This window comes from Aptenodytes patagonicus, chromosome 19, assembly GCF_965638725.1.
Source record: "Aptenodytes patagonicus chromosome 19, bAptPat1.pri.cur, whole genome shotgun sequence".
Taxonomy (NCBI): domain Eukaryota; kingdom Metazoa; phylum Chordata; class Aves; order Sphenisciformes; family Spheniscidae; genus Aptenodytes; species Aptenodytes patagonicus.
The window spans coordinates 5,962,172-5,978,597 of NC_134967.1; the positions used below are offsets into that span (position 1 = coordinate 5,962,172).

At 53.0% G+C, this 16,426-nt stretch overlaps 1 protein-coding gene across 3 annotated transcripts in view; it reads left to right on the forward strand.

Annotated features, from left to right (window-relative positions):
* Positions 1 to 304: 304 nt before the first annotated feature.
* AGRN (agrin) overlaps positions 305 to 16,426 on the forward strand; it is a 129,154-nt gene continuing 113,032 nt past the window's right edge. For 2 of the 3 annotated variants that reach the window (XM_076355861.1, XM_076355863.1), the window contains exons 1-2: positions 320 to 511; positions 8,952 to 9,213. In XM_076355861.1, coding sequence (XP_076211976.1) covers positions 320 to 511; positions 8,952 to 9,213 — 454 coding nt within the window. Of the gene's footprint in view, positions 512 to 8,951; positions 9,214 to 16,426 lie in introns of all 3 variants that reach the window. The other variant, XM_076355860.1, reaches the window with a different exon arrangement.

Here is a 16,426-nt window from a genome sequence, read left to right on the forward strand (position 1 = left end):
GCAGAGGACCGAGCGCTTCTCCCCGGCCGCGGCTTCGGGGGAGAGATATCTCCTCCTCCTCCTCCTCCTCCTCCTCCTCCTCTTGGGATTTTCTTCCCTCTCCCCTCCCCTGCTCTCCCCTCCCCTCCCTCCCTCCCTCCCTCTCTCTCTCTCTTTCTTTCCTCCTTTTCACCTCCTCGAACAAAAGTAGCCCTTCTCTCTCTGCGCCAGCCCTGCCTGCGAGCGGGGTCGCTTTGTCTGCCCGCGCCGTCGGGGTGCCCGGGGCCGGGAGCGGGCCGGACCGGGCCGAGCCGAGCCCAGCCGCCGGGGCCGGCGGGCCATGGGGGGACGAGCGGCGGGCGCCCGGGCGCTGCTGGCGCTGCTGGGGCTGGCGCTGGCGCTGGGCGGCGGCGGGGCGACGTGCCCCGAGCGGGAGCTGGAGCGGCGGGAGGAGGAGGCCAACGTGGTGCTCACGGGCACGGTGGAGGAGATCATGAACGTGGACCCCGTGCACCACACCTACTCCTGCAAGGTAAGGGGGGGGGGGGGGGGCCGCGGGGAAACTTTCGGCCCCGAACAGGCGCCTTCTCAGGCGGGCGCATGTGGTTTTTATTGTATGCGCTGGAGCTTTGGTGTGTAATTATGTATTTTTAGACTGCGGAGTCTCTCCCCGCTAGAGCTCCCACAGCTGTGTCGAGGGGAATCTCTCAAGGTTGCTTTTTATGGGCATTTCCCTCCTTTCCGTGATGCAGAGCTGACTCCCAACTTTATGCTCTGGCAGGGTTTAGGCTGCCGGGGAAGGTGTTCGGAGCCGCTTGCTGGCTCTAAGCGTAGCTCCTTGTTTACTTTAGCAGCATCTTGAGTTCCTCTAGCTCAAGCTATTGTTTAACTGCGAATCTGGCCTCTGGCTATGTTTTTTTTTCCTTGTGTTTTTTTTTTTTCCTCCCCCCCCCCCAAGCTGGGAGACGGTAAAGTACTGAGCAACCTGAAATACCATCCGCCTGGTTGTCAGAAAACGTGCTGTATGGCTTAACCCTTCCCGGGGCAGGAATCTCACTTGCGGGGACATGGTGCTACGTTGCCTTTTCCTCTTCTCCCCGTCCCCTCTTCTGCCCATCCTTAAAAAGTACTGCGGTTCCTGCCTGCGGTTAGTGCTAAGCAGGGCCTGGGGTGATGTGCAGCAGTGCGTTGGTGGGAGAGGTCTGCCGGTGCCGAGGAAGGTTAACTTTATACCATTGGCGTTGCCCTGTTCTGGAGCATCTCTCAGCCCAGTAAACTAGTTGAACAGCTTCCGTCTGTCCAGCTGGTGCCCGCTGCTTCACGCTTGCTCCCACTGCTCTGCCCCTTGCGATACTGCGTGGTACAATCTGTACCCTGCTCTTGTAAATTAGATCACGGACCCTCCAGGCTAGTGCAGAGACCGTATGTTTGCAAAGTGTCTGGCACATCCTGGGTGTTACGTAGAAAACTAATAAGCTGCTGCGAGCAGCCGGTGTCCTGCGGCAGCTTGGGGCACATATGGCTGAATGGATGTGGACCACCTGATGCTGGGGCGAGGGTTGCCATGCAAGTAGGCAGGAGGTGGTCCAGTGAGGCTAGTGACGAGGCAGAAACACTCATCTAAGAAAACAGATCTCTTTCCTCCCACCGTGGACACGCAGCAAGGTGTCTGGCTAGCGTAAAATCCAAGCTTCATCTTGCTGCATCAGAGCGAGACTCTGGGCCAGGAAAACCGTTTTGCCTGTGCTCCTGTGATGGCAAACCTGCCTGCTCAGCAGCTCTGCCTTCGACAGGGTGCAATCAAGTCCACGTAAGAGCAGCTAGGGAGCAATGTGTGGGGAGGAACCTGGTCTGCAGGTGGTAGCTTTATTTGAAACACAGTTTGCATTGCTCTGCTTGGGAAGAGAGTCTCTCGCCCACCTTTCCCTGAGCTATCCCAAGCAACACTGTGGAGAAGGCTTGTGCTACTTACTCTGGAGTTAACTGTGGGATTTTGCTTCTGCCGATTACTAGTGTCGTAACAGCGCCAGAACCTGCCCCCAAGATACCTTTCCAGTCCTAGAGTCCTGTAAAAGAAAGTGAAAGGAGAAAAACCTTCTCTCCTACCCTGGATGGAAGTGCCCATCCCATCTCACCGTGGCAGTGCTGCTGTGACATTTAGTAATTTTCTCAGAACAGTGGTTCTTCAGTCCCTTTACCTACACATCAGTCTTTTCTGTGTAATTTTTAATGGTATGTTCATAGTGTGTTTGCAGGAAAAAAGCTTTGAAATGGGACTTGGGGTGTCTTAAGGACCTGAAAGCAGATAAATCTCTCTTAACTGTGACTTAGCAGGGCGTAATGCTCATGACTTGTAAGTGCATAGCTTTGCAGCAGCTGTTGGCCTCTTCCTCTCTAAGATCTCTCAAAGTATTGAAGTTGCTGTGGATTCTGCTGATGCTGGGTTGCAGGGTTAGACGTACTTGTGGTTTGGTTTGTTTTTTTACCCAGCACCTAGATTCCAAAAGGGCAATTTGGACATTAAACCCGACCGCTGGCTCCTGCTGCCCTCGCACCGATCCTGGTGCCCCATGGAGCCGGAGCGAGCCAAGGTGCAGAAGGGATCTTGCTGGTTAGCTGGTGAGAAAACACGTCTGCTTCCTCACTGTCATACTCCAGTAACTGTTCCTTAGGCCCTGGGGTTACCTCCAAATACCACAGTTATCTCTTGTCAGGTTCTTCTTTATCTGAAGAGGAAAGGCGAGGGCCAAGTGTGTGGTAGGAGTTCCCTAGAGCCCACACCCAAAGTAGAGGGTGTTATTGGTGCTGGGTGGTCCGCGAGGGAGCGGGCATGTGAATATCTGTGAGTGCTGCATTCGTGTATTGTTCTTCCTAGTTAAACTCTAAACCCTCCCAGCTGAAGCCTTTGATAGATGAAGATAAGCACATTACAACTCAGAAGAAATGTGAAGTTAATGTTAGATAAACACCCTTAAATAGCTACCAGCCGTTCATTTGCTACCAGAGGAGACGAATAATAAGGAAGAACAGGCTGACAGAACTCCCCAAATTGACTCTGAAACTGGCTGACGTGCCGCTTTACCGAGGGATTTGACACAGGAACCGGGGCGCTGTGCTTGCTCCTGACCGCAGCCCCGGGCTTGCTCTTCCCAAGCTTGCAGTGCTGCTGTTCATCCTATTTACAGCCTGTGTGTTGGCATTGTCCCTTCCTGCTTTTGAGTCCTCTGATGTACGTTATTCTGGTCTGACCTGAGATTTCTGAAGGGACCTCCTATTTGTAGGACAAATACAGGTTCTATACGTGCTATAGGAAGTGTTGAAAAGGATGTGGATCCTGTTCCAAACAATAGAGCCCGTATTTTGGGGGGTAACGGTGGCTGTTCTCCAGCCAGGGTTGGATGTTGGAAGTTGCGGGGGGAGGTGGGTTCGGTGCTCTGCTAGCTCCTAGGGAAAGGGCAGCTGGCTTCTGCCAGGGAAAGGCACAGAGAGTGACGAGCCAGGGGAGAGGGACGACGTGCGGTCAGGAGGGAAGGATTTGGCAGAGCTGCGTGTGAAGCTGCAAGCAGAGCTGATGCTAGCCAGTACCTTTCATCTTTAAGAACTGCCGAAATCTAGCGGTGACCCTCTTTACTTCTGTCCAGAGTGACAGCTCTCTTCCTGAGGACGCTATGCTCTAACTTCTCATCTTTCTTTACAAAACCAAGGCTGGCATTTCTCAAAGCTTCTTCCTGGCAGGGATTCGTGAGCACTGCATGTGCCTGTACGGGTGGTCCCATTCCCTTCTGTGGGATGGACCCCCATGGCATATTGGAAAATCCTTTTACCTTCTGGTTTTGTACTGCACTTAAAATATACCCTTGCAAGGATCTGCTTAAATAAAGTCTTCGCTGTTCTTACTCTGCCTCCCTGTAGCTGCCGGGAGTCTTGTAAAACAGTCTTAATCCAGTGTTTTATGTGCTCGCTGGCAAAAGAGTGAGTGAGTCTGCTATAGGGAAGGGACCTCTTGAAACTAGGTTCCAGCCTAATTTTTTCGCTCTCTTCTTTTCTTCCCCGATCCTTGATGTAGCTGGTGAGTCACCAGTGACAAAGTCTTAATTGTGTGTGATGATGGATGGGATGCCCTACAGGTAATTGCTTGGTCTTTGGTGCCTTCACATCCATTCATTATAGAAGATAAGGGTGGGGAGAAAGCTGGTGGACTCTGACGTTGCTTGTGAATGCTGTGGCTTGGCTCTGAGGTGTATGACTAGAACAGCCATGCTAATTAACTCAAATTACCATCAGCTTCAGAAGAGGGGGTAGGCTTTAGCCTTTCTTCCCCCTTAGACCTAGCTGTGAAAATGCCCGACTGCTACCTTTCAGCACAAGCCTCAGGCTGTGCTCTCTGCCTGCCTCGCGTATTTTTTTTTTTTTTTTTTCCTTTTGTCTCCTTTGTGTTCCTGGGTTTTTGCCCTGGTTGCTTGTGCACCTCACCTCCTTGCAGCGAGCGCCTGCCCTGCGGGCTGCAGGCTGCTGCCGAAGGAAGGGGAGGTGGGGCTGGTGGGGCTGCAGGAAGGTGTCTTAACTTGACTGTGGGGAGAAGCGCAACCACAGGGAGTTGCGCTGCTGCGAAATGCTGGAGAAACAGCTGGTCCTGGGTGAGGAAGCAGGAGGCTTGTGTTAGTGCAAGCCTGCACTAAAGCTGTGCAAGCTGCGCTCCTTAGCACCCTGCCTCCTCGGCTCACCCGAGGTGCCATGTTTGCAGGTGGCCCCAGACTGGCTCTTTGAAGGGGGCTGCCTCGTGTGGCACCACCTGCATGTGGTGGAGCAGATGTCTCTGTGTCAATACCGGGATTCCTGCAAGATCAGAGAGGAGGAAAGCTGCCTGTCACAGCTACCCTTCCTTGCCATCTGAAGCTCCCTCTGTTTGCTGGTTGACTGCCATCTCTCTCAAGAAAAGAGCTCATGCTGATAAGGGCTGTGTACGACCGAGCAGTCAGCTTTTCAAGCAGGCTTCTTCTCGGGCTGAAATAGGCTGTGCAAATAGCTTTGAAGGCATTGCTTTCTCAGCCCCTCTTCTTACCCCTGCCCAGCAGCTTGGACTTGGACTCTGTGGGGAGGGATGGTAGCCTGCGTATAAGTTATTGCTTGTCCTTCGGTTGCTGTGGCATTGCTTAGCACTGGCCCAAGGGGAGCTGAGTCCCCTCTTCATGCTGGAAGACAAATGAGTGTGAGAGCACGTAGGTACAATGTCTCTAGCCTCTCTTAACTGTGACTCTTAACTGTGACTTAACTGAACTCTCTTAACCTCTCCACGTCTGGGGGCAGCTAAGGCATGTGCAGCTTCCAAAGAGGAGCTGTCACTGTGGTGTTTATACCTGGGATGGTTTTTGATCTCAGGTATGCAGGAGAACAAGGCTTGCGTCAGTGATATACAGTGGCTGCTGTTTGGATCACAGGACCTGCTGGGCTGGGTGGGAGCTGAGACCCATCAAGTCAAGTCCTTCTCCAAGGTGGGCAAATATTACATCTTCAGGAGAAGGTGTGAGAAGTAGGAGGATCTGAGAATAAAATACACTCCTAAACTTTGTTCTTAACCTTCGGTTGCACCTGTAGAGTGCAGCAACACTAAATTCATTCCCTTTTTCTGCTGTCAGGTGAATTTTGTGCTGAGCAGGAGGGACTCACCCCAGCCTGCTTGCTCCTGTGGTGGTGGGAATGGCCCTGTTCCCTTGCCCCAGCACCTGTAGCTGCCTACTCCTAGTTGTGGCAGGGACAGTGAGTGGGAGTTCAGCTCAAGATCACTGTGGACCTTGAAGCCTCTTGATCAGGACTGAGGTAGTGCTGAGCTCACACCCCTGAAATTTTGGAGTTAGGGCTTCAAAAAATTACAAGATTGGTTAAAGGTCATGAGACTTGCATTCCCCCTACCCCCCAACATGTTTTTACCCTCTTATTTGAACTTTGCAGTGTCAGATCTTTGTGTGTGTCTTTTGTAGTCGCTGAGTAATGGGGTGGAGGTATTTGGCAAAGAGTAAGACTCTCTCTGTCTGGATGGTCTCAAAGAAGCCCATAGGGGAACGCAATGTACTTGAAGGGCCGTGCAGGGCAGAGGCCAGTGAGCTGCAGTTGCAGATAACTATAAAAATGGTTCATTCTAGAATGGGATAACGTCTGCTCTGTGCTTTCCTCCTCAGCTGTAACAAGTCCCCCCGCTGCAACCCCTGTGTCAAGCATAGAAGCTGTAGCGTGCACAACTGTCTGCCTCCCTGCCATCCCCGGTGTCCCCCAAGGTCGGGGGAGACCTGTCTGCCCACATGCGTGTGAGCATCCTTTCTCTGCCCCTTACGTTCCCTTCAGAATTGCACTCTTAAAGTTACGTACGTGCATGCCTGTTTCAGAGAGGGAATCAAGAGCCCCCTTATCTCTGAGCCGCCACCTCCCTGACTGCTTTGGTGCTTGGCACAGTGTGCTGAAGTGGTCTTTGCGCGGTGAAGACAGCTGGAGAATGCAGGTGACTGGGCACTCAGGCTGCGATAGGAGGGGAGATGCTGGCAGAGAGCGGGATAAAGCACGCTCTGAGCATGCCAGGCCAGGGATGCCTGCGGTCACACTAATACCCATGCACGACAGCAGCCACCCTTGCTAGCGAGCCGCCTTTGCTCCAAGCTGAAACCTCAGGCAGCTCTCTGAGCTGTTCCTATTGCATGCAACTCGCCGACTCGGCTCTGTGTCATGTTTCCCCTGCAATAGGATTGCAGCAGCAGCAGGAGGTTTTCTAAGCTATCGGGAGTGGATGGGGACATGTCTCTGGTGTCCCATGTGCACGAAAGATTAATTTTAGGGCTGCTGCTTCCCTCCTGTGCGGGTGTTTCTTTTGGGCAGTTTGCTGCGGAGAGCGTGGCACTGGAGGGAGGTTGGCTTGCAGTTGTGTGCAGATCTCGAGATCTCGCCTTTTTTGGGCAGGGGATGAGCCAGCAGTGAGGTCCACGGAGACTGCTCTAGAACCGCTGGCAGCGGAACGGGGGGAGAGCGGGACTAACTCTTGTGGCCAGGACTTATTTTTCTTCCTGAAGTTTGGATGAGTAAAGGGAAATGGGCTCCTACTGCCAAATCCTCCATGTATTTTAGCAAATCCAGTCTGCTAACACAAAGGTTTTCTTCAGTCGTTTATAGGAACGTAAGTTGCCTTTGACATTTCTACATGGAGCGTTATCTGCTCTGCCCTTCATCTTCCCAAGGCACCAGTGCCTTGTCAGAGCTGGAAGATTCCCTTCTTTCATTCACCCAACCCACCTGCCTCCTCCTGCCCCTGTTTTAAGGCTCCTGTGCCACTGTTCAGAGCCTCCCCCGTGGATGGACGGTGCTCTCTTTAGCTGTGCAGTCCCCGGTTGGGGCCTTCCAGCCTTTTAATGTTCCCTTCAAAGCTTTTTTTTTTTTTATTCAGAAGTGTTTTCTCCCTTGATATATTTCACTACTGAGATTCTGTTGCGAGTCAGGATATCTCGGAGAACTATACCAGCTGGAGTCTGTCCCTTGAATGATGCTGGCTGGGAGTAAGAGGGGGGTTCCTCTGGCAAGGCTAAGGCTTGCATGCTGCCCTTGGTAGGGCTTGAATCATGTCCCTGACTCTGTGACCTGTGTCTGCAGAGGTCAGACTTCCAGCTCATGGATGTGGAAAGGGTCAGTGGCAGGTGGGGTGGATCTCACCTCTCTCCAAGCATCCAGTCCAGGAGTGGATCTCCTGCTGTGAATTTGAATTCTTTATTATGGGTAGGACCAGGTCAGTTCTGATTTTTTTTTTTTTTTTTTAATACATTATTTTCGTGGTTGAGGTTCTGCCAGCTTCCCATGGCTAAGAGCGGTGTTCCTTGCCGTAGCCAGTCATGTGGCAACTGAAATGGCTGTTGTGGGCATAAAAGGTTAGAACAATATCAGAGGGGAAAAAGTTGATTAGCTCATCCTCTGTCTTACTGGTTGTGTACAGCAGAGGCAAAACAGCAGCAGAAGCTTCTCCTTCTGCCAGGGAAGCTCTTGAGCAGCCTTCCTGGTCTGAATTGAGCTGTGCTGCAGAGGCTGCCGGGGTCTGCGCACCCCTTCTCCCACTCCACCTCTGCCTGGCTGCTTGTGCTCCGCTGTCCCATGGAAGTCCCCACGTTGCCGGCCCTGCTAGACTCTCCTGCGCCATGGGGGAGGCTGGTCTGTGGATAGCAGCGGTGCCTGCTGGTGGCCCTCAAGGGTTTGAGAAGCAGCAGCTTATTTGGAACCATTGTTCTTGCCCAAAGAACAAAGGAAAGGGATATTGCTACCCCCTGTCAGCCCTGGGATCCTTTGTGCCAGGGGCTTGCTGGGTGTTTGCGCTCGGGGTGGGGAAGGCAAGCCCTCCCCGGGGTTGGTGATGAAAGGAAGGAGAGGGACGTTTCAGGTTCGTGTGCCCCCGCGGGCAGAGAGGGCCTCCGGGGAGGTGAGGCAAGGCGGCTCAAGGTAGGGTTTGGTGCGGGGCAGCTCTTCATCAGGCTGTTTTGAGCCTCTAACAGCGACTGGGCTGGCAGCGCACTTGGTAGCAGGCTCCTGGCCCAGCCGAAGGCAAATCCTGGGTCTTGGCGCCAAGGGCAGCGTGTCCCAGTGCAAAGGGGAGAGATGTGCGCTGGGGGACAAGGGGTCTCTGTCCCTCGCTGGAGAACCTGCGTGGCCGGGGGCCCCTTGCAACACGAGGCTGTGTGGGGAAGGGGCCAGGAGTGCCAAGTGCCTAGGCTGGAGAGTTGGGTGCAGCTTTGGCAGAAAGAGTAGTATGTGCTTTAGTCTTCGTTGCCTACGCATTTTTGTGCTTTTAGAGGGATGGCTAATGAAATTAGCTCTGCTGGAAGACTGTGCCAGCCTGAACCACTCCTGTGCATCTTGTGACAACATGATAAAAATTAACTGGGCCAGAAGGTGCCAATTGTTTGTGGCTGTGAAATGTTCTCACGTGCTCTTTCTCCCTCTCGTTCAAGGTGAGAGTCTGGCGTTATCTGAAAGGCAAAGACATCGTCACTCACGAGATCCTCCTGGATGGTGGGAACAAGGTGGTTATCGGTGGCTTTGGGGACCCATTAATCTGCGACAACCAAGTCTCGACTGGGGACACACGGATTTTCTTCGTCAACCCAGCCCCACAGTACATGTGGCCGGCACACCGCAATGAGCTGATGCTGAACTCCAGCCTCATGCGGATAACGCTGCGCAACCTGGAGGAGGTGGAGCACTGTGTGGAAGGTGAGGCTGGAGCATGGGTGCCTGGCTTTCCCTGGGGTGCTCTGAGCACACAGACGCAGCAGCAGCGGCCAAGCCCTGGCTCTGTTGGCCACCTTGTGCTCTTAGCTTGTAAATGATTGATTGGCAAATGATCCCGCTGGTGATGAGGCGGATCAGTCCTGCTGTTCTACATGTGTCTGGGGTAGAGTCATACTGCTCTGTGGACTCACTTGTCGCCGGGACAGTGCCTGGCATTGCCCTTGGTTGCAACCACTGCCTTTGACAACAAGGTACAGCCAAGCAAAGTGATTTTATGTTATTTTTGCTCCAGATTTGATGCAGGTTCTCAGTCCCCTCTGTAATGAGTCTGATGTGGTTGGGAGCATCCCCACTGCAAGTCCTGCCCTGACTCAAGTGTGTGGCAGGCACTTACCAGGGAATTTAGACTCCCCACACCTGAGTTAGATTTTTCCTGTAGGTTTAGAGCTAATAAGTTAATGGGTTAATCCTGTGGTGAAGGCCTGTCCTTCATGATAGCCACCCCTAGCTTCCTCTGTCTCCGAGCTTCCTTTCTTGCTAAGTCAGCCTTGTGGACTCCTGTGGGGATCCAAGAAGCCAGATGAGTTCTGCTGGGGGGTGAAGCTTCCTTCTCCAAGGTATAACTAAGTCAGAACCAAGCCGAGCAGCTAAGTGATTTTGGGGAGTATGAGTTGTGCTTCTGTATTGTGGCGGTGAAGCCCTGTATCCCCTTGCACATTAATTTCTCCGGAGCCTTTGTGTCTGCTCTCAAAAGAGCTCAGATGAGGAGGGTTGTAATGTTGTGCTGTGCTCATGGAGTACACGTGCACCGCACTGACGCTCAGCACAGGGACCGTGGGCTGACTTGTAGCTGTCCATGGGACAACGTGAGGAGTGCTGACATGCCCATGCCAAAGAGGGTGGCTGAGTTACTAGTGCTGCTGTGGGTGTAACAACATAGCTGTTGGGAAGAGCTGAGGGCGACGCAGCCCGTGTGTGCCCTTTAATAGGGTCTTAGACCTCCAGATGTGGAGACGTGCCTCTATGCAGAGCAGATCTGGAGAGAATTGATCTTTCTTCTACGTGTTGCCCAACCACCTTGAAAACATACTTCTGTAATAACCCCTTCGCTGGCTTCCCTCTTCTCCCTTTATGCTTGTCCTGTGTTCCAGCAAGAGCTCCGGGCTCATGGGGCAATGTGGTGCCCCAAAAGCCCTTTGATGGGGTCTGAGTATGTCCTGAGAGCAGATGAGTAAACAAGGGAAGGAATGCAGGAATTCTGCACAGACAACAAATAAACATGCAGATTGGCTCCCTCCTCCCTCTTGGACATGCAGAGGAGAGGCCATAACCCCTTTTTCCAGCTGTGAATGCTGACAGAGGTAAATGACCGAACTGTTGGTCTGGGAGGCTGGGAGAGAGCTAGTTCAGCAAAGTGGCTTACAAGAGGCACCCGTCTTGAGTGGTTTTTGTAAGAGGGGAGGGATGCTGGAGATACCTTTCAAGTGCAAGATGAAATACATATATGTATCAGTCTTGCTCCTTCCTTGCACCTAGTGGAGAGGGAGGGAAGAGAAAGAAGAGTGTGTGTGTGGTTTTTGTTAAACCTGAGCAAACATTTTGGAAGAATTCTGTCTTCACCTAGTTTGCTGTGTTCTTTGGCATGCTCATTTTGCACATGCTGGATGCGAGCTGGGGTGGCTGAGCTGGGTGGTTCCCGTTTGTGGTGAAGGATGTTGTCCCTTAAGGCCCCTGGGAGATGATGAGAGACCTAGTTTTCCTCCTAATACTACAGATTCAATGTGGAATTTGTCACTGGGGACCCGTTCCCGCTTTTGCCTTTAGTGGGGGAAGATTCAAAACTGTGTGGCATTGGTGTAATGCTCGTTACAGCCCCTGGTGTCTTGGGGCTGGCTGCGTTCGGTGAGCTGAGCTGGGCTGGGACCTGCTGTAGTCGGGGACACATCCTAGCCATGGGCAGCTCTTCTTGCGGAGGGCCGGGGTGGTGATGGGACTGCCGTTCCCAGTGTGCTATACCTTGCAGCTGTACCGGTGTCCTGGTCCCAGGAGGGGAGAGGTGTGAAGTGCTGCGTGCACCAGGCTGTAAGTGGATGTGTTTGTCTATAAGCATGCCCTCTGATGCAGTACCGTAGGAAAGATTTGCTTGATGTTGCTCCCGTGCTGTTGTGCAAGGGAGTTGAAGGTGCCAAAGCTGGGCATGTCTAAACTCTCTTTACCGTGTGCTTAAATTGCAGGTCCATACAGTTACAGGTGGGTTTATCTTTCCTCCCTGCTATGTTAACCTTTCCTGCTGCCAGGCAGCAGATGATTCTTTCTGGGACTCCACTCTTCTCTGACGATCACTTGCTGAGTAGCTTGCTTCCTTTAACTTATTAGGCCCCTCTCCCTGACGGCTCACCAGGGATGCTGTTGGCACGCAGATAGGGTCAGCCTGCCCAGCTGGTGACTCAGGGCCAGCAGGCTGGTGTGGGGAGAGTGGGGATGGGAGCGGGCTGGAAAACAGCCTGCAGACAACTCGCCATGTGTGGTGGACCTGATTTCTCCAAACTGGTGGAGACCTGTCCAGACTGTGTTGCTGAGAAATGACAAAAACAAGGCAACCTTGAGTTACTAATATCTCAGGTAGGTCAGAAAATGTTGCTCAGGGGAGATGCAGCAATTCTTATTTTGGCATCTGGCTGACTTGGCAGCTGTTTCACTTGCCTTGATAAACCCACCTTTCTTGTCATGTCCAGTGAACTTGCTTTTCTTCTTCCCACATCTTGGAAGCCTGGTCGTTGCGTGAGTATCCTATATGCTGAGTGCTAGCAGGTTTGCTGGAGAGAGCATGGAACAAACTGACCCTGAAAACTTGAGTTTCCTTTGAGCCCTACCCAAAGCTCAGGCCTCTCCTGAGGTCTGTGAAAGTCCCTTTCGGCTTGCCCAGTGCAGCTGCCTTGCTGGCTTCTGGGAGGGCATGCAAAACCAGCCATGAGAACCTGCTCCTGCCACCCTGAAGAACCATTTCTGAGCTCTGAGTCTGAGAATTTAGCTCCAGGACTTGTTTCCTATCAGCTCCCCACAGGAAGATTCAAAGCAAAGCTGCCCAGAATGCTGCTCTTCGCTGCACTGCGAGTTTAAAAACAAACTTTTGAGTGCTTTTGCAGAAAGAATTGGAGGAATGGTGGCAGCTGAGTGGAAAAACATGAATGTTTTGAGTATCTTCATCTCCTGTCGCTCCGGCTTGGAAAAATCCTAAACATCAAAATCTTTCCTGTCTAAGAGGGGAGTTCAAACCAGGGCATCTCTGTGAAACAGCTCAGGTTAGAGCAAAAACGGTGTGTTTTGATTGCACTTAATTTGGTAAAAATGCTTTGGCCAGCTGTAGTCAAAATGCAAGACTTCAGCTAGGCTCTGCAAACTGGCTTCAGCCCTGAGGGTGCCTGGAGGGAAGTTTTTTGGTGCTGAACGGCAGAGGAGCAGCTCTGGGGCTTGTGCAGGAGGCTGGGACACAGGCTTGGACACCTACCTCCTTGGGTGAAGGAGGGTGTTTGCTCTGGTGCCTCTGTGGGGGAATGCATGGAGAGGGAGCCGGCCCCGAGCAGCACGCGGTGCTGTGTAGCACCGGGAGTGGATTTCCTCTTGTTCTTCAAGACATCTGGATGAGGCTTCCCAGGGAAAGAATTAGCCTGATAAGCCACAGCCTCACTGTATTTGTGCCTTGAATGCTGGTACTGCACGAAGAGGGCTGGAGTCACTGCGCAGGTGTTAGAGCTTCCCAAGGCACACCACCAGCAGGCTCTGTGCTAGGTGCAGTGCTTTCCTCTCCTTGCTCTCCCCTGACAATGCCATCAAGCACGCTCTTCTGGAGTTCAACAGCTGACTAATCCCCGAGAGATCTTTCCCCTGTGTGTGTGTCTCATATTTCACTTTGATCGCAACTGCACTTGAAGAAAATCAAGATTTTTGTGTATGGTGTGGGAGGGGCAGCATGTTGACTCCATACTGAGCTGTCTGGGTGGAAGGAAGTTCAGATTAAACCTTTGTTAGGGCTTTGGTTAATGAGAACCCAGAGCTCCTCTTAAATAGTGCCTTGCTTGTGGCATGATTTGCATTAATGCTGGTGCAATTGCCCCAGCCGAGACTGCTTTGCTAGCTTTGGAGATGTGTGTGGACTTTGAACCTCCTGGGAAAAGCCACGTACGTTGGCTTTACGAGTACAGTGCATAGTGAAACCTGGTAGTGTGGGTGCAGTAAGCGCACGCCGTTGTAACAGAAGGTCCTGCTGATGGTTTGAGACCCTCGTCCCAGAGCAGCATGTCCACCATATCTTCAAGAAACCCTTGCTCTGTGCTTTGACTAGTGCGGTGTCACCTCAGCTTCTCAGGTGGCATGGAAAATAGGGCCCATGAACCAAGTAGGGGGGTTGTTAAGCCTTTTGGTAAGGATGGATCTGCCTGTCTTGAGGGCAGGGCGATACTCTGCCTCCCCGATGGGAATGATTCCAGCAGTGAGAGCAAGGCTGAGGACAGACCCTCTATGTGCGCATGTAGCAGCCATCCCACACCCTTTCTGGACTACCCGGTAGCTTCCCAGGCTGCTGAGAGTGGTTGTGGCCACTGCTGCGCTTGCGCTTCCACCGTGCTCGGTAGCTTCTCCGCTGCCTCCTCCAGCCCTGGTGCGGCTGTGTGTGCCTGGGGCTGCCCCCTCCGGGTAGGCAGCGAGGCGGATGCGTGTTGTGCTGGGACGGTCACCTTTGGGTGCTGTGTGTCACCCAGCGTAGGAACTGGAGGGGACTAATGTGGTGTCTCAGGGTGCTGCTGAGTCTAGCATGCAGGCCTTTGAAACTCTTTTCCATATAGATGCCCATAATAAAGCTAGCTGCTCTGGCATGTGTTCAACATGCAGTGTGCTGCAGATGCTCCATATGTTTAAAAATGTCACTTAGCTCTTATTGAAATTCTGATTCTAGCCAGTCCAGAACTCTCCTCTGACTTTTCATCTCTGTGGCAACCCTATTAATTACTCCTGTGGAAGAATTGCATCCAGTCCTGCAGCCTCAGTTCTCCCATGTTTTCTTGGGAGCGGGACTGCTTTGAAAGCATCTCCCTTTAAGTTACACTGTCCATTCTGTTTTGTCTTCTGCCTGTTCACTTTTATTCTGTCCTCTCTTTCTTTCTTAGGTCTCTGCCTCCATAGAATCGAGACATTTTGTTCTTGTAAACCAGCCCATGCAAAATTTTCTTTTCAGGCTCCTTACACAGATTGTAAGGCATGCACAGTAGGCTCCTCTCAGCAAGGAAATTGCTGGCATGGGTTTGCATTAGGTGATTTGGGCTGTGGTCACTTCCCATGCTCTGGTCTCTCTGCAGCCCTTCTCCACCCCTGCAACTATTCCTGTTTAATCCATCTCTGGCATTTCATTGTGCTTCGGAACAGGCAAGGGAGGGGGCTGGAAGAGGGTTAGTGTGTGGGTTTCTTCTTAAAGAAGTTTTGTTTTGTTTTTTCCTTCCCTCTTCTTGGCTCTGTTTTGAATTGAAGATAATGAGAACAGCATCAACACCTTCGTCTCGGGAGGGTGAGAGAGTTAACCAGCAGCTGTAAAATGTAGTAAACTGAGAGGAGAGAATCCACCACCAAACACTCCTGGGGGCCCCTTCCTGCCTCCCCGTCCGCGGGCCAGAGCAGCACAGGCGCAGCAGGCAGCTCAGCTGGCTGCTGGTGCTGGAGCAGATTTTCTCTCAGGGCTGTCATGTCGGAGACTGGCACGGGGGAGAGCAGGGAGTTACTTGTGGGTGAGTTGCTGGCGCTTCAGGGGCGGATGGAGCCAGGTACGATGGCTGATGCTGCAGAAGCCAGCCTGGCCCTGCTGCGCTGGCTGGACCGGTGTTTGCAGGAGGTGCTCTCGCTGCTAGCGTGGGGGGCCCTGTGCGTGGGCCAAGCGTAAGGGTCTGTTTCCTCCCTCCCTTGCGTGGTAGTAATGCAAAACATCCCATGGGTTTATGGCAGTAGCTAAGAGAGTCGATTTGTTTAGCAAATTCCTATGGAATTTTAATCTGGTGTGGGAGGCTACTGGTCTGGGAAGGCTCCTTTGGCCCCACTTCCCGCTCTGGCACATCCTGCTGCATTTCTCTGCGGGATCGGCTAGGGCTTCTTGGTCAGCAGCACAGACGGCGTATCTCTTGGCAGTGCCGGCTGTGCCGTTATGACAAGTGCTGGGCCCTGGCCATGTGCTCTTGGTTCTGTTTTTCCTTTGTTTGCTCCTCTAATAACTTGGAGGGGGGGGCTGTGGCTTGCTGTCTGCTGTGCTACAGAGGGGAGCTGCTGCTGCGGGCTCTGTGCCTCCTTCTGCAGTGTGTTTTCCCGTTGAACTGCTGGGTACTGATCGGTGCTGGTCCGGGGCTAGTACATCACCTCCTGGCTGGTGGGGATACACAGGGAAGCGGTATTCTCCCTGTTTCATCCTTTTTGTACAGGTGTGGGGTAGAAGAGAAGGGTGGAGAAGGGAAGGGACGTGGGAGTGGGAAAGGTATTGTGAGTTCCCATAGGGGACCAGTCTGAAACATTTCCATGTCCCGCTGTCAGTCCCTGCAGCCTCCTCTCGGTGCTTCCCGCTGCAGGATGCTTGCACAGCATCAGCCTTGCTCTGGGGACTTGGCAAGAGCTGTGTGGCAGTGCTCCCAGGCAGGGGGTTGCCGCAGGGAGCTCCTCCACGGGCATGTGAAGGCTTTGGTGGTGGTGCTGGGGGCTGCCTGCACGAGAGGAAATCCCCCTGCGGGGGCTGCGGGAGCAGCCGCTCTCCCAGGGCGGCAGGGAGCGGGTGCAAGTGGAGTGACACTTCCTACTGGCAGGCGTCACTGTTCCCTGTTGACAAGGCTGGCTCTGAATCTCTCCCTCTGAGCATCTCCTAAACTGAATGCCTGCAGATTTGGGACTCTGGCATCTCCCTCATCCTCTTTGCATCCCCTGGCTTTGCAGAACTGTTTTCGGACTCCTTGATAAGCTGTTGCGAGGCAGGACTCCGGGTGCGGCTTTTCTGTCTGGCTGCCTCTCCCTGACACCCCCTGTCCCCATCCTGCAGCCAGCATGTAAAATGGGGAGCTGTGTGTGTCCTTCCCTGCTCCAGCTGGATGAGAGGTTGGGAGCCTGTACTACACCTGGGTCCATGCTGCTTTAGCTCAGGCTTTGCAGACAGCCTGTGCCGCCTGAGCCTTTA